Source organism: Narcine bancroftii, chromosome 9 (assembly GCF_036971445.1).
Source record: "Narcine bancroftii isolate sNarBan1 chromosome 9, sNarBan1.hap1, whole genome shotgun sequence".
Classification (NCBI taxonomy): domain Eukaryota; kingdom Metazoa; phylum Chordata; class Chondrichthyes; order Torpediniformes; family Narcinidae; genus Narcine; species Narcine bancroftii.
Genome location: NC_091477.1, coordinates 105,509,660 through 105,527,857, shown reverse-complemented (window position 1 = coordinate 105,527,857; position 18,198 = coordinate 105,509,660). Strand labels below are relative to the sequence as shown.

General features: G+C 41.6%; 1 protein-coding gene and 1 long non-coding RNA gene across 3 annotated transcripts in view; one reads left to right on the top strand and one right to left on the bottom strand.

Annotated features, from left to right (window-relative positions):
- Positions 1-2,518: 2,518 nt before the first annotated feature.
- The window catches only part of LOC138742575 (uncharacterized protein C2orf72 homolog), a 30,025-nt gene continuing 14,345 nt past the window's right edge, over positions 2,519-18,198 (top strand). The window contains exons 1-2 of one of the 2 annotated variants that reach the window (XM_069897163.1): positions 2,519-3,189; positions 8,447-8,545. In XM_069897163.1, coding sequence (XP_069753264.1) covers positions 2,574-3,189; positions 8,447-8,545 — 715 coding nt within the window. In that variant the 5' untranslated portion in view covers positions 2,519-2,573. The remainder of the gene's footprint in view (positions 3,190-8,446; positions 8,546-18,198) is intronic. The other variant, XM_069897164.1, reaches the window with a different exon arrangement.
- Positions 8,191-18,198, bottom strand: part of LOC138742576 (uncharacterized) — a 33,867-nt gene continuing 23,859 nt past the window's right edge. The window contains exon 3 of the long non-coding RNA XR_011344268.1: positions 8,191-9,510. This is a non-coding gene — a long non-coding RNA (uncharacterized lncRNA). The remainder of the gene's footprint in view (positions 9,511-18,198) is intronic.

Sequence of the window (18,198 nt, the reverse complement as noted above, 5' to 3'; positions counted from 1 at the left end):
TTTTTCCCAAATTTATTTAGCCCCTCTTCCTCCTCCTTTTACTCTTAATATACTTGTAGAAACCCTTTGGGTTTACCTTAACATTATCTGCCAAAGCAGCCTCATGTTTTCTTTTTGCCTTCCTGATTTCCTTTTTTAGTATTTTCTGTACTCTTCAAGTTTCTCATTGATGCCTATTCTTCCTGTACACCCACCTCTTCTTAACATCAGATTGCCAATGTCCCATGAAAACCAGGGTTCTCTGTGCCTGTTAACTTTGCCTTTAATCCTAACAGGATTAACATGCAAACTGCACTCTCAAAATTCCACTTTGTCAAAAGGTTTAGTGCAGATGTATATTCTGCTAAAGATATATTTTCTCAGATTTACAGAATACTCTATATATTTTGGTGGAAAAGATGTTGCTTAAATTGAGTTAAATGCTGATATAGTAAAGAGTTGGTGGAGTTTGTTCACAAAATCTTTGAAGATTTTACAAGCTTTCACTGTAAAACTGTTCAAAGGTTGCTGGAGGAAGTCAGCCAGCCTCACAGTGTCCATAAGAGGTAAAGATATATTACCGATGTTTCGGGTCTGAGCCCTTCTTCAAGATATAAGCATAGAATAGTAAGGCATCAGAGTAAAGCCTGAAGACTAGCAGGGGGAGGAGACCAGACCAACAAAAGATTTGGATATGATTAGACAAGAGGTGAAAATTGATTTTGGCTCTGAAAGGAGACAGAGAAAAGGGAAGAGAGAGACTGAGCAGGGGGAAAAGGCAACAGGAGGAAGAAGAGGTCGATGTTAATGCCATCTGGTTGAAGGGAGGTGTGGTTCCTCCAATTCGTAGGTGGTCCCAGTCTGGCACAAGACCACAGACAGACATTTCTCCAAGGGAATGGGACAGGGAATTGAAATGGTTGGCCACTGAGAGATCCACGCTATTGTGATGGATGGAGGCTAGGTGCTCAACAAGGCGATCTCCCAGTCTCTAGTGTAGAGGAAACCACATCGGGAGCATTGGATGACCCCTGCAGATTCACAAGTGAGATGTTGTTTCACTTTAAAGGAGTAGGGCCCAGAATGATGGTGAGGGAGGACGTGTGGGCGACAGTGGAGCATTCCTGCGGTCACAGGGGGACAATTGGTGGGAAGGGAGGAGTGTACAAGGGAGTCCCTGCAGAAGGCTGAGTGGGGATTATATTAGTGGTGGCATCATGTAGTAGATGGCAGAGGAGGATATGTTGGACACGGAGGCTGGTGGGATGGTAGGTGAGGACACGGAGAATACAGTCCTTGTGCGTGGGGTCGGAAGGGGCCATGGCAGATGTGCGGGTAATGAAGTATATGCGGATGAGGGCCAGGTTGATGGTGGTAGAGGAAAACAAAACTTTCCTAAAACGTAAATGCTGCAACAATACCTTCAATAATGGCTGATGATACTTTCCCCTATAACCGGTGTTAAACAAGTTTATGGTGACAGAATTTTTAAAAAATAACACTTATTAAAACGCAAGCTACAACGTTATTAAACAGGCAATTTGAAGCTGTTAGATTTAACAGAAGCACCGCAATAGGTAGTCTTCTGTCACTTATTGGTTGAATTTGGGGGGAGGACTTGTGCACTTGACTGATTTCCACTAGAAATTCTTGCTAAATTAGGTCTTTCTCTGAATAGGGCAGAGAAATAAGAAGCAATCTTGACCCTATGCCAGATCTAAACAAAGGTTCCTTTCATACTTTGTCGAAGGGCTTAAGCCCGAAACTTCGGTTGCCTATCATTCATTCCCTTCTATGGAAGCTGCGAGATACAAGTTCCTCCAGCACCTGTGTTTTCACTACAATCACAGCGTCTGCAAACTTTCGTGTTTCCATCCTTTCTGCTACCTCACATTGGAGCAGGTGAAGAGTGACGTGCAAGATTCCTTATTTAGAATTATTTATCAGCAATTTCTCAACCTTAATGTGATCTCCACACCAACAAAAATATCAAAATCCCAGTGCAGTAGGTAGAATTTTATGGGATTAATTCCGGATACCATACGGAAAATAGAAGATATCTACTAAGCAAAACACGAAAGTCTGCAGACACCGGTGATTGAATAAAAAAACTGCCAGAGAATCTCAGCAGGTCAAACTGTGTATTTTATATAGCAAAGATTGGTTATAATGACGTTGGTCATGTATCTTTATCTCTGATTGAGTAAGAACACAATAGTGGAGAACCGCAAACCCGAAATGTGGGAAATGTCTGAGTTTCTCCAGCATTGTGTTTTTATGGAAGATCTCCACGTTCTTTACCTCGTCCAAAAGCTGCTTGGGAAGTAAAAACGTCCTCTTTCGGAGGAGAGATTGAGTTAGTTCAAATGCAAACTCGTCCTTGCGTTCGCCACTCACCCTGTTTCTGTTGGGCCAACACTGTAGCAGTTGGATGAAGGGGGTGGGCGTTCCTCCCCACCGATTATGACATCGAAAGGGTAATGGCTCCGCCCCTTGGGAAATAGCCAATGGTTAACAAGCTGGCGTTCGAAAAGGCGGAGCTGCCGGGAGATCACAACCTTTTCCCACGGAACGAAAGGATAGAAGAAGTGCTCATGGATTTGGATGCAGAATGGACCGAAAGGGAGTTCCAGCAAGTGGTCAATGCTATCGGAGGCAGAGAGAGCATCTTCCTGATTGGAGAGGTGTCCGACAGCAGGGACCTGATGTTCCAGTTTGTAAATAACCTGTTTCAACGACCTGAGAAAGTTTGCAGTGGGATTCCGGGCACGGGAAGCACAACGATGGAACCACCATGTAATGAGACTGTGAACTTACTTGATTGTTCTGCCAAGGTAGCGCAGATTGTTAATGGGAGTAAGGAGCAGCGACGGATCAACGCCCGGTTAATTATCTTCCTCTTCCATCAAGATTTTATCTGCGACAAGCAAAATGATGTGATGATCCGAGAACTTCTGAAGGACGTCCGGCAAAGGTCCAGTTCGTGGGAAGATCTGCCCGGACTCATCGGCGTGGTGCACGCTGACGCTGTCAGCGGAGAGTTGGACATTGCCGTCCGCCTCGTCGAGTACTACCTACGGACGGTCTTCCACCAGCATCCCGGGGAATGCGTGCAGGCATTTCCCTTCATATCCAATCAGCCAGGCTCGATGATCGAGCTGAAAAAGACTATCTGTGTTGTCCTCAGAGCTGCATCGAGAACCACAGAAGGTATGGAGCGGGTCTTGGTGCAAATTAATGCTAGGATTGTATCCTATGTTTTGAGTGTGTATTGATCTTGATATTCCCCTCGCCTCTCTTGTCTCCTAATTGAATTCATCAAAAAATACACGAAAATGTCGACAGTGTCTAGTAAATTGCAACTTGGAGGGTGGATAAACTCATTTTTATTTGGGAAGGCTTTAGGGTCACGGATTTTCATTTGTGGTATGAAGTTTAAACATTTTGAATCAATCTTCCCCATAATTGTCTCACTCTCCAAATCAATCCAGAAATAGAAAATATTACCCTTTCAAACTGTATGTTCTTCTGAGATTCATATCCCAAGTGCACACTCGTTTATTTGTTCTGAACAGCAAATGAAACGTTCCGTTTCTGATTTTATTTTGCACGACGATTTGCTGTCAGCGAGACACTCGCTCAGCACAGACTTTGTACAGTTGGGACGGGTATGAACCGGTCCAGCAGCTTTGCATCTCCTGAACTAAAATATCAAAATGTTAGTAATAGGCATTTGAAATTTTCTTTGAAGAGAGTGTTTGCTCAGAATATGTAATGAAGGAAGCAGATATCAATTGAATTTAAAAAGATAAATTAGAATTTTGTGTTTAAATGCTCAGCAGTCATTGAAATTTGAAAAGAAAATCTATCCCTGTTACAGACTTTTATTTTCCTTAAGACTTCCCACATTGATTCAAGGAAACTTGTAGCAGAACAATAGCTTGCATAAAAGCAAAATATGGTGACTGTGGGAAAATTTGAAATAAAAATAGAAAATACCCCAAAGAAAAAGCAGCTTCGAACAACGTCCATGGAGGGAGAAACTTTTCTGCCTGACCAGACAACTTTTTGTATCAAACTTAATTTGTTTAATGCAGTACGGCATTCCAGGATATGGAATTAGATGTATAAATCAGCATGGATAGGATATGGTTAGCTGCTGAAGGCTCTCTTTCTGCAGTGGTGTCACAAGGGTTGGTGTCACCCAGTGCAGTAACTCATGGCGTCATCATTCCCCCCCCCCCAACCCCCTCCAATGCAATATTTGAAAAAAATATATAGTTGTAAAAATATAGAATAATATGTGATAAACATAGTTGTAAATTGCTTAAAAGTATTATTTCTTAGATTCTATGAAGACTAACATCAAAATCTTTCTACTTTGAATTGCAACATTATTACAACATTGTTAGTAAGTGAGTGGAAACCTTTTTTGATTTTTCTCCTTTTTCTTTAATAACTACATTTTCAAAACAATTGTGGATATAGGTTCACAAATACTAATTGCCACAATATTGTAGCTGAAACACCAGAAAATTGGACAAAAGCAATGCCTATAAAAACACCAGCACCAATGAAAGCAACAGCATGTGCTTGTAGGGCATGCAGTCAAAACCACATGATTTGAAGCATTATTGTGATTGAGTAATAAAATGAGAGCTCTGACCGGAGTGCATTTGAAGGTTCAAAAAGTAAATTAGCTTTGAGTTTTAGCCTTGTAGGAATATTGATACATGTAAACTGGACTTATGAAAAATATATTTGTTATAACTAACTACAGGGATATTTTTATAAAAAAACAATAAATTTCTGCTGAAACACTGCACAAAAATTTTATAGCCAGTCATTTTGGTGACCCCTCCGATGGTGTCCCCCCGTGCGGTCTGCACCCCCTAGTGATGCCAGTGTGTTTCTGCATAATATATTTCTATGAACGTAAATATCAGTAAAGGAATATACCTTTCAGCACATTTGAATGAGGAATTAGATAATGAAAGTGGTAATATGCACAGCTTTTCATACAGCTCATTGAACAGTTATCAATCTCATTATAACTGTGTGGAACTACAGGTGATGGGTAAGATCCTTAACAAATCCCTCTCTATTTTTACTGTGGAGAAAGATTGGAGAACTTGGAGCAGTCAAAGGCAGTGTCTTGATAGCAGTCAGCATTGCAGTTAAGGAGGTGCTAAAAATCCTGGTTCGTATGAATGTAGGCAAATCTCCTGGGCCTGATCAGATATATCCAAGCATGCTGTGGGAAGCTCGATAGAAAATTGGCCCTGGCTGAGATTTGAGTGAGGTGCCAGAAGACTGGAAGGTGGCAAATGTTTTGGCTTAACTCAAAAAAAAGGCTACAGGGAAAAGCCCGGGAACTACAAACCTAACATCTGTGGTTCGTAAGTTATAAGATAGTATTTGGAGGGAGAAGATGTATATTTGCTTGGATGGACAAGGCTTGATTAGGGATAGTTTAGTAACTGGGAAGTCTTGTCTCACAAATTTAATTGAGTTTTTTAAAATATGATCAAGAAGGTTGATGAGGTCAGAGTTGTAGACTTTGTATATATGGATTTCAGCAAGGCACTTGATAAGATACTCCATGGAAGGCTGCACTGGAAGATTAGACTGAATGGGATCCAAGGAGAGATTGCAGAATGAATAGAACATTCACTTTTTATGGACTGGAGACCTGTAATGGGTGATGTGCCACAGTGTTCAGCAGTGTGCCCCTTGCTCTTGGTCCTCTTTATCAATGATTTGGATGAAAATGTATTAGCATAATTAGCAAATTTTCAGATAACACAAAAATGTATGGTATTGTAGATAGTGAAGATGGTTGTCAAAGATTGCAGCAGAATTTTGTTATGTAGGGCAGGTGGACAGATGAATGGTTAATGGAATTCAATACACAGAAATGTGAGGTGTTGCATTTTGACAAGTCTAACATGGGTAGATCCTAGACAGTGAATGGTAGGGATATGGAGAGTATTGTACAGCAGAGGGATTTAGGAGTACAGGTACATAGTACCTTGAAAGTAATGTTACAGGTAGATTTATCCTCAGAGTACATACATCACATATAACTCCTGAGAATCTTATTCCTGCAGGCGAGGCAGAATTACCACTTTTTTGTAATATATAAAAAAACTGTACATAATATACAATTGTAAACAAATAAAGAAATGTAAACAGATGAAGAAATGTTAACAAACTGCAATACAGAGATATTTTTTTTTGAAAAATCAATAAAGTGCAAAAAAAGTCCTGAAATTAGTCCCTGATTGAGTTTGTAATTAAGGAGCCTGATGGTGGAAGGGTAGCAGCTCTTCCTGAACCTGGTGGTGTGAATATTGTGGTACTTGTACCTCTTTCCTGATGGTAGCATCAAGAACAGATTATGTGCTGATTGGTGTGGATCCTTGATTGCTGCTGCTCTCCAACAGTAGCATTCCCTGTAGATGCACTCGATGGTGGGGGAGGGTTTTGCTTGTGATGTCCTGGGTTGTGTCCACTACCTTTTGGAGGGATTTACGCTCAGGGGTATTGGTGTTACCATAACAGATCAAGATGCAGCCGGTCAACACACTTGATAGGGTGTCAAAAAGGCTTTCAGCACATTGGCCTTCATCAGTCAGTGTATTGAGCCTAGAAGTCGTGTTGCAATTATACAAGAAATTGGTGAGGCCCAATTTGGAGTATTGTGTTCCAGTTTGGTCATCATGAGGCAAGAAAGATCATCAAGCTGGAGAGTCTACAGAGAAGATTTACAGAGTTTTTTGTCCAGAATTAATACATACCTAAGCAAAGGTCTGAACCCACTGTCATTCACCTATCATCTCAATCGTTCCACAGCAGACACAATATCACTGGTTCTCCACTCAGCTCTGGATCTTCCTTGCTGCTCTTCATTGACTACAGCTCAACCTTCAACACTATTATCCCCTCAGTGCTGGTCAAGAAGCTCCAAACCCTGAGCCTTTGCACCCTCTGCAACTGGATCCTTGACTTCCTCATAGTAAGACAACAATCAGTACAAATTGGAAACAACATCTCCTCCTCACTGATTATCAACACAGGTGCACTTCAAGGATGAGTGCTTAGCCCACTTCTACAGGTGTTCCGTGGAGAACATTGTGGCTGGTTGGATCAGTGTCTGGTTTGGAGGTGCCAACGCTCGGGACAAGAAAAAACTCCACAGGGACGTTAACTCATCTGTGACATCACGAACACCAGACCACTCCATCGAGGACATCTACAAGAAGCAGTGTCTTAAGAAAGCAGTCTCTATTCTCAAGGACCCCCACCACCTAGACCATGCCCCCTTCACTCTGCTCCCATTGGGGGGGAAAAGGCACAGGAGCCTGAGATGAGCACCCAGCGACTCAAGGATAGCTTCTTCTGTTGCAATCAGATTCCTGAATGATCAATGAACCAAAGAACAGTGCCTTACTTTGACTATTTGTGCACTATTTTATTTAATTTTGTAAGGTGATTTATATAAATGTTTGCACTATGATGGATCCACAAAACAACAAATTTTGTGACTTGTTCATGACAATAAATTCTGATTCTGAATAAGTACAGGTGTTAATGTTATTATGCAGAATTTCAAGACCGTGTTTTTTGATGCATTCTAAAAATTAATGCCTTTGCTTTGTTGCCAAAGTTGGTGCAGCACATATCCAAAACAAAAACTGTTTTGTAATATTTAGCTCTGTGCATTTGAGTTTTGGGATATTACGACAAATAATTAGGTATGCATATCCTGGTTTGATACACAGGCTCACACCTCATAAGCACCCTTACTTCTGCAGACCATTATTATCTAGATACAGAATTAACACAACTAGAAGGATGTTGTGTTTAAATATTTGTACTGTTTTATAATGACAGTTTGAGTGAAATGACTTGATTTAACTTTTTATGGTGTATTTCATCCATAACATCAATATCCTTAAAGAAACTCACATCCTTCTATATATTTGAATACACAACTACTGAACTTGCCTCCTGATATTCACCCAACCATTTGACCAATCCCTTCAAATTCCATTTCTCTCACTCTCTCTTTTCATAACTGCCTTTAACATCTATTGAGCTCTTGCCATAAAGATATTTACATTGGAGTTGACCCTTGCTTTTTGTGAAGTGTTGAGGTGTTTTGCAGTGGTAAATTAGAAAAATAAATTGTTGTTGTATAGTAGTTACTCAATTTACAGCACTGTATTTATTTTGGTGCATTCTTTGTTTATAAAAATGCTTTTGCTTTATTTCCAAAGATGATGTAACACTTGGCCAAGTGTAAAGAGAAACATGCTTAGGAAAGATGAATGAGCTTGAAGACCATACTATAATGAAATTAGATTTGCATGACATGACTCAGTATACAGTACCATTATATACTCTAAAAATGGCCATTAGATACACATATAATCCATCTGTTCTTCCCCCAAAACAAAACCAGATACTTCTACAAGCAATAGAAATCCTGACAAATTGAGTCGTTGGATTACAGTGATTCAACTCTTACCTCTGAAGAACCCTTGGAGGCCAGACTATATGGGTAATCTTTTGAGATCTCCATTCTTGTGTGTAGATCTGGCAAATATTTCTTTTTATTCTGATAAAACACCCAGAACTCCAGATCACCTCTTCTCTCACAACTCAGCTTGAAAATCTATGCAACTAAAAGTGGTTTATTTTTGCACATCAGAACCCTGTAATTTCTGGTTGCTCATTCCCTACACGTCCATAGAAAGTAATTTTAACCCCAGTGGCTTTAAAATGTTGAAATAAAGAGCTTGTCGTCTTAAAAAATTGATCCACTATACAATATAGATTTCTGTTAATTAAATCAATTTTAATACACTACAATCATTCTTTGAGCTTTCCCCAGAAAATAAAATGATAAGTCCTGGGAATGCAGTTGTGGAAAGAAAATGTATTGGTCATCTTTCAGTTCAAAGAAGACATGTTGTGCAGTTCATCTGTGGGCATGAAGGTGACTTTGGAGTCCCAGTCTGGAAGTGCAGAGTCTAGCACATTGGGAGCACTAGAAGTCCATTTTTTGTAATAAGTCCTGCTGCTTTGTGATGCCATTCACGGTTTTCCATCAGCTTTTGGCAGTGTCTGTCTTCAAAACTTGTGCAGGCCTCATAACACAGGACTCACCAACTGGATCTGTCAGCCAGCTGCAGCTTCTAGTTCTCTTGGCAGGATGTCAGTGGTGTAGGGTTTCTTTCACAGCGTTTTTATAGTGCTTGCATGGACGACCTTAAGGTTTCCTTCCGGTCTTCAATTCACCATAGAGCAGCTGGCAAGCCATATGGTGGTCGTCCATTCTGATGAGTGTCCCACCCACAGCATCTGGGCTCTGATGATCAGGGACTCAATCCTGGTGGGCTTCATGCAAGCCAAAACCTCCAGGTTGGAGGCATGGTCTTGCCAACAGATGCCAAGGATGGAATAGAGGATGCGCATGTGGAATTTCTCCAGTTGTTTGATGTGATGATGGTACAGAGTCCAGGTCTCACATCCATATGTGGGGGAAAAAAAGTAGTATTAATATTTCAGGTCAAATATCATTTGTCAGAACTAGGAAAGAGACAAAGCAAGTTAAAATTGTGTTGTGGAGAAGTGGGTGAAGGATGAAAGAACAAAGGGAATATCTCTCATGGTGTGAGGCCAGGGATAAACTGTAGAGGTCATTTGGCAAAAAAGGACTAGTTCCTATACAGACAGAGAAAATAAGTTGCTTGAAGGTGCAGCATTTGATACCAAAACTGGAGGGCTCCAATGTATTCCAGAAAAAAATAAGTACGATTCTTTAAACTTGGGTTATACATCAGCTTAATAATGCAGGAGGTCACCATCACCAAACTTCTGTTTTTAATCTGATCATCTGTGATATTGGTTCAGTATTCCCTCTCCTTTGGCATAGCCTAACCCTACTGAATTTGTCCTGCATTATGAATGGAAGCCCCGTTTGACAATTAGTGGAATTGGTTGGCAAAGCATTTAGTGGCTTTGTGTTAAAGACATTATGTAGTCTAGAGCCTGGGGGTACTGTGATTACTTTAAGATGATCAGGGCAGAAGATGTTATTGATTCTAATTTACTGTCTGGAATGTCCCTTGGCTTAAAACTTGTCTTATCTTTCAGCCTATTCTCTGGAAGCCTGTGACTTTATTTCTGATACAGAGGAAAACCTGTGCTGGGTTTTCTCATAATTGATATTTCTAGATAGGTTATAAACAAACTGCTACATTCCCTCCTTTTTATCATAAGGCTGATAACAAAAAAACAGTCTGTGGAGAAAACCTGGACAGCATAAATACAGTAAATCTACAAGGGTAGCTAGGTACATGTATTTTTTCTATTCAATGCCAAACCACTGTGCAAAGGGATAGATGTAATAAGCAGGCATTCCACCAATTACATGCAAGTGCAGTATCTCTTCTTGCATCTGGTGATATGGTTAGAGCTATATGTACATTAACCTTGACCTAAAATTTTACAGGTCTCCCCATGACCAGCCAGAATAAATTCAGGGTCCGTTGTCACAGTACAGATGGCAACCATCTCTGCTGACAGATGAGAAATCACCTTCCCAATTACTTGGAGTCCTTTGCCTGTTTCGTCAGCCTATAGCCACTAACTCTGAGTTGGCGAATCAGCTCTTTGGATGCCTTTCTCGTACTGTCAAAAGGGGACAGAATCATAAAGATCCGCTCCATTTTGGCATAGCTCCTGTACATGAGGCATAGGGGGAACCATATCCCAATTAACAGGACCATGTCCAATTTGTAGTCAGCTGTATCAAAAATCATTGTTTACAGTGAAAGTTTTACATCAACTTTCTCCCAGCTTCGGTACGGTTTTGTATCTGTAGGTACCAAAAAAATGTCATGTTACCCTACTGTTCTCCACATGTTTATCTCCTTACTTTCACTTGTCTGTGATCTGTTTAGTCTTAAAAATCCATTCCATCACTTCCTGTATGGGATAGGAGCTGGATTTTAGGGGGATACCTCCCATTGTGTTGGTTAGACTACGGGACTACGGAATAGATTCAACCTCTATGAACATTCATCTTATCAACATCTAAGTTATATTTGAAAAGGAAAAAGTATGCATCATGGTTAATGTGGTTTATGGTGTGAAAAACATCTAAGTAAGACACATTTAAAAAGATATTAAACTGTCACCCAAAATTCCTCTTTCCAGTTACAACTCCAGTAATCGGTTCAAATATAAAGGAGAAGAAAAGTCATAACAATAAAAAAAAGTTTAGGTTTTAGGTGGGCCTTTTTCCTGCAGTCTGTTCGGTGTATCCACTGAGGCTGACCTTCAAGCTTTACTACAGTCAATGGGCTCTTTCAAACTGCCATGTAAAATGGGGTTAACTGGGCAATTTGCCCAGTTACACGGCAGTTAGAAAGGGTCCGACCCGGTCAACCCCGTTGGAACCCCAACCGGGTCGCTGACTTACCTCCCAGGTATTCAGGGAACCCAGTTAAATTTACATAGGTCATGTCCACAGGCGATTTGAACAAGAAAATGGCCAACCCACTTATTCTGGTGATGTCAACACTTGCATGTGTGCTTCACCAGGCAGCCAGCATCTGAACACCTGACGGTGCGTGATGTGTCATTGCAGGAGTGGGATCCCCCTTAAACCACCAGGTAGGCAATTTAATGGGTTGATTTCCCCCTGTAATTTAAAAGTTGCTTTGCCCCAGTAATTGCACTTGGGATTCAGGAGGAGTTAACCCAGGTGCTGCAATTTGAAAGGGGTTAGTGTTGTTTAACAGCACCTGGAATGGCCTTTCTTGACCGAAAGCCCAATTTCTTCTGATCCCATTCCCTCTCAAAGATGTAAATTTCAGGATTAAGTTGGGATATTCACCACTTTGATCTGTTGGATCACCCCCCCCCCCCTTTGGGTGGACTCGAAGTACCTGTGAATGCACTGCTCGAAAAAGTCTTAGTTAGATTATTCAAATATTTGTGTATGTTATCGCCTAATGATAATAAATCCAGTTCCACAGACTGTGAGGGCTTCGCTCCCCAAGATGTCTGAATTGAGTGGACCATCACTGCAACAGATAGCCCTGACTTAGCTGGTGGTGTCACTCACATTTTAAATAATGCTAGGGGTAGCACCTTTTAGCCAATTTTAGCCGTGTTTTTTTTAGTCAATTTTGCCAGTTCGGTCTTTCAAAGTTTTATTTGCACATTCCACTATTCCTGCTATCTGGGTTTGATGGGAGTAGTGGAAACATTGCAGAATCCCCAGTTCCTTATTCAATTATTTATTTATCACAGTTACAAAGTGAAAACCATTATCTGAGTTCAGTGCCTCAGGTAGTCCATAGCAGGGATTTATTTCCCTTAACAAATTTTAAACTAATTGTCAAAGCAGTATTATTGTTACAATTAAAGCAGCAATATTTTCAGTAATGCACTCATGATAGTTCAGTAAACTCAGATTATAAACACAAAATATGGGTAATTATAAACAAGAAAAATGGCCTCCAGGCTAGAGGTACATCTCTGCTGGCATGGTGTCCCTTCACCGACATTGTTTTATTGGCATGAAGCATTTCTTTAGTTTTTTTCCATCTGCTTCACTAAAATTTTGCCACAATGACTGTAGAGAGGCATTTACAGTAGTATTTATCATTCCCTCCTTGCCAATATGGGTATAATTGTTCACATAATCAAGTAACAAAGCTATCAGGTCCTGTACACTGGCTGGCCAGCATAATCTATAACTGAGTATTGGGATGTGGGGATGCGACCCTCTATTCCCATTGTTGTTTCTCAGTGGCAGAGGCGTCCCTCTACTGGAAGGAAGCAGCTTTTAATTTTCTCACTGTCGCAGTTGTCCAGAAACTTGCTGCCTACCTGTTTACTTGGGTATTTTGACTCTCTTGGTGAGTTGCTGCATTTCAATGGAATGGATATATTCTGGCATTCCTTGTAAATTTTTAATTTAACCATTTATTGATTGGTTCCGGTTTGCAGGAACACTAGGTTAACTCATGATCGAGTTAGAGTGCTTAGCTTAAAGAAAATTAGTGTTTTTACCAAAAGCAAGGGTGGTTTGAAAGTGGATATTCTGAGTTGAAAAGGTGCAGTAAAAATGTACACTGCAGTGAGCATTTGGAAGCGCTGTTTTCACAACAAATGTTATGTCACACATGTATGGCTCAATCCAAACCCCTTCTTAATGTCCTTAATATAATTTTCCTCTAAGGTATTTCCTGCAAGGCTTTTGAACCATCAAATGCTACAGCATGCAGTTAGAACTGAAATGAAAGAAGAAACAAATTTACGTTGCCCTCGATGGTGGCCAGTCAGAGGATGGGGTGTTGTTCCTCCAATTTACGGTGTTTTTTTTTCCCAGCTTCTAAAAATCATTTAAAATGAGAGCATTTAAGACACAAACTTGTTATTTACTCCATGCTGGAAATTGTAGTCCATTAAAGCAGCCTCTAACCATGCTTGTTTTCGCATTACACATTCCTCTTGCTGCCTCGCTCACTTCTCACTGTACATAGAACAGCACAGGAACAGGAACAATCTTTTGAACTCCACATGTTTGTGCCAGTCCCAATGTGCAAATCAAACTCGAGCTCTGTTATTTAAACATCCTTCCATCCTCTTCATATTTGGCTATCTAGAAGCTTCTTCAATGTTATTGTATCTATTTCCATCATTGCTGCTAGCAGACTGTTACAGGCACCTACCGCTCTCTGCATAAAAGTTATTGTCTTTCACATCCACTTTAAACTTTTTTTTTCCTGCATTCTCTTACTGTAAGCCTGGAAATTCATCTCCTTCTCTTCATATTTTAAAACTATTCATTCAGGAAATGGTTCTATTGAATTTCTTACTCAATTTATTGGAGATTATTTGTTTATCTCTACTTTAAATTATCTTCAAAAATTTTACTTGTTTTCTATTCACCATCATGGCTTTATTGACCACTGACAAGTACCTCCTTAGTTAATCTCCTTAGATAAAAGTCCCATCTAGCTTGATTAAACGTTAAGCAGCATGTTTGCAGAATGTTAAGTAATTAGCTTCTGAAAGCAATAATTGGACTTTTATTTAAATGGAAAAATGACGAGGCAATTGTGCTTCCCTTCTAATATGAAGTAATGCACTAATAAATGACTTGTTTTTAATGCCTAAAATTTTTTCAAGCATTTTTAAAACTGTTAATTACTAGCCTGCTTTTAATGAGGGCTGAGTATGCTCTTAGTATGCACATACAAATTAGCATAACAACAAAGGAGCACGTCAGTTCCCTCTCTCTCTCTCTCTCTCTCTCTCTCTAGGCCATTTCATGTCAAGTCTTCACCTGGAGGCCAGCTACAAGAGCGGATCGAAAACTTAAAACTTACCTTTTAGACAACAGCCCTAAAAGGCTGCTCCAGTGCCCCATTCATATTGAGAGGTGCCTCATAGCACCCTCCAGATCCGATGGTGGTGAGGCAACTGGTGCCGTAGTGCCACCTGTCATAAATATGAGCAATGGCCATCTTCCCTCCTCATAATCCCCACACAGATGGAACAGCTCTGTGTTCTGCCATGTTTTGAGCAGCAGAGAGCGGCCCCGAAGGCTGAAGCAGCCCGGTGTGGCTATCACAGCCAGCTGCCCCGAAGGCTCCCGCCCGTCGCCCCTGCCTTGATGGGGTCATGGAGGGAGAGAGAGTGGGAAATGGGTCGCAGGCTGACGGCATCATCAATCTGCCCCTAACCAGCTGCTTGCAGTGGCTGTATATTCAGGTAAGTTGGTGGAGTGCAGCGCTCCACCGATTATCCTTCCCCGAGAAGAGTTAGAATTGGCGCATCGGAGCTGACCACGGCGCACTCAGAAAGGTACGTCTTTAGCCGTAAAAGCAAAGTACCTCCACCTTTACAGACTGGTGTTTTCCTGGCTTGAAAGTCGGTCTCTCTCTCGATCTCCCTCAAAGGTGAGGGTGAACTTAGTAAATCAAAACAGTGAAAATCTACAAACGTTCATTTTTTTTATAAATCATTTGTAAATGATTTAAATTGTGCACTTGTTTTTTTTCTCATGCTTGCATATTTTTTAATAGTAACTACCAGGTTTATAATCTGAAATGATAATTTAGTTTCACATTCTGTATTTGGAGCTGGTATGTTCATTATTTAAATTTTAACTATTTGTGGTCCTTAATTATCCCATTTAATGTAATGCCTTCTACAGGGCTTCTGTTTTGAAATTTGGAAATATCCACTTAGCACCTTCTAGCTTGATATGCCAGCTCTTTCAAATGGTTAGTTTCTGTAACTCCTGGGGAAAAGTTTACTGTTTCTGCTGTTGCCCCATACATTACATCATCCCCCTCTTTTGTTTCTTTATCTGCATTGTAAGGTCTGGGAGCTGTGGGATTTGGGTGGTTTAGGGTAAGGGGTTGAGGTAGTGCATGTGGTAGGGGGGTGTCCACGGGGAATCTAACAATTCCCCTTCCTCATTGTTATGAATAAATAGGTTTGCTATGCCTGACACAGTGTTACTTCATGTCATTTTGATTTTTTTTGGTTACTTTATTAATCATTAAGCACTTTTGTCTCTTTCCCTTATCTCTTTCCTGATCCTGTTTATCATGCCGATTGCACTCTGATTGTAATGGCTGCCAGGGTTTTTGAGATCCATTTTGAGTGCTGACTGTTATCATCCCTCCAATTTTTATTTTGTGTGAGCTTCCTCTTTCCAATATTTAATTCTGTTTTTCCATTCCCCCCCCCCCCCCCCCATTTCCTTAGAGGCATCTTTTTTCCCATGTTATTTTTTTTTGCCCTGGCAATAGCCCTGGTATTCTACATCCCTCCTGTTGGTCATGCTTCGTTTCATAGTCTCTTAGTTAAAATTGCCGACAGGACGTGGTACTGTTTACCGTGGTTAGGATTGATGTAACACATTGTTTGTATTGGGTCCCCATCTACAACCCAGTCTGTCCCATTTTCCACCCTTATTTCCGAACTATCCCAGATGGTATTTCCTTGTGGCAAGGCATACCGAATCTGACTGTGTCATCTGCCAACTAATTTGGCAGAAATTTTTTTTTACCAGGCTACTGAAGTATCCTGAATCTGAGTAGTGAAGCATTGTAATGTAATGTGGTGAAATACCTTTTGTCTGCAATTTTAAATAGACCAGGTTGACACCACAACCGACTGGTCAATATGATACTTGGGTGTCAGAGCGTACCCTCCCACTATCAGTTTCTGAGATATTTGTGTATTTCTTGTGAAGGCATAACTTCATTGTCTGTGTACTGACTTAGTGCAGTTGGCAGAACAGGCTTGCGGTTTGCGTGCTGGCTTGCGGTTTGCGTGCTGGCTTGCGGTTTGCGTGCTGGCTTGCGGTTTGCGTGCTGGCTTGCGGTTTGCGTGCTGGCTTGCGGTTTGCGTGCTGGCTTGCGGTTTGCGTGCTGGCTTGCGGTTTGCGTGCTGGCTTGCGGTTTGCGTGCTGGCTTGCGGTTTGCGTGCTGGCTTGCGGTTTGCGTGCTGGCTTGCGGTTTGCGTGCTGGCTTGCGGTTTGCGTGCTGGCTTGCGGTTTGCGTGCTGGCTTGCGGTTTGCGTGCTGGCTTGCGGTTTGCGTGCTGGCTTGCGGTTTGCGTGCTGGCTTGCGGTTTGCGTGCTGGCTTTGTTGTCTAAGTAGCGACTTTGTTCAGCTGGCAGAACAGGATTACTATAGCACTCTATGGCCAATGGTTAGGTTTTGTAATTTAGTAAGGCCGAATTGTTCTTAAATTGACTAGGTTGACACTACAACCTGCAGTCCAATTGATACCTAAGTTTTCTTCTTTGGCTTGGCTTCGCGGACGAAGATTTATGGAGGGGGTAAAAAGTCCACGTCAGCTGCAGGCTCGTTTGTGGCTGACAAGTCCAATGCGGGACAGGCAGACACGATTGCAGCGGTTGCAAGGGAAAATTGGTTGGTTGGGGTTGGGTGTTGGGTTTTTCCTCCTTTGCCTTTTGTCAGTGAGGTGGGCTCTGCGGTCTTCTTCAAAGGAGGTTGCTGCCCGCCAAACTGTGAGGCGCCAAGATGCACGGTTTGAGGCGTTATCAGCCCACTGGCGGTGGTCAATGTGGCAGGCACCAAGAGATTTCTTTAGGCAGTCCTTGTACCTTTTCTTTGGTGCACCTCTGTCACGGTGGCCAGTGGAGAGCTCGCCATATAACACGATCTTGGGAAGGCGATGGTCCTCCATTCTGGAGACGTGACCCATCCAGCGCAGCTGGATCTTCAGCAGCGTGGACTCGATGCTGTCGACCTCTGCCATCTCGAGTACTTCGACGTTAGGGGTGTAAGCGCTCCAATGGATGTTGAGGATGGAGCGGAGACAACGCTGGTGGAAGCGTTCTAGGAGCCGTAGGTGGTGCCGGTAGAGGACCCATGATTCGGAGCCGAACAGGAGTGTGGGTATGACAACGGCTCTGTATACGCTTATCTTTGTGAGGTTTTTCAGTTGGTTGTTTTTCCAGACTCTTTTGTGTAGTCTTCCAAAGGCGCTATTTGCCTTGGCGAGTTTGTTGTCTATCTCATTGTCGGCTGCACCATTTCATCAGATGCAAGGATCGACAATGAGATAGACAACATACCTAAGTACACCCTTTCTATACCCACAACTGGCAGAATGGTCTCCTTAATTTGCAGGCTACAGACTATGCAATATAAAGCATGTATATGATTTTTTGAGTCTCCCAAAACTCAACTATTACTATTGTGTGAAGCAAACTTTCTCCAGCTGCATTGTGAAGGTGTATCTTTGTTGTCTGAGTACTGACTTTGTGCAGTTGGCAGGACAGGATTACCCATAGTATCCTGTGGTCAATGGTTAGGTTTTGTAATTTAGAAAGGCCAAATTGTTTTTGAATTGACTAGGTTGACACCAGTCAATTGCTGTCCAATTGATACCTAAATATTAGTGATACCCACGTATACTTGCAACTGGCAGAACAGTTTCCTCTTTCTCTCAAAACTCTACCATTAACATCACAATTCTTCTTACCTTAACACTGTGTCCTGGGGTTTGTGTGTGGTTCTTGTCTCTTGGCAGGGAACCAGATCAACCTTGTATGAGGGACCATAATGCTCCCCTGAATCAGTGAAGGAGTTCAGGCTCAAGGGTCCTAAAGGTGCACTTCGACTCCATCTGATGCTCTAGTAAC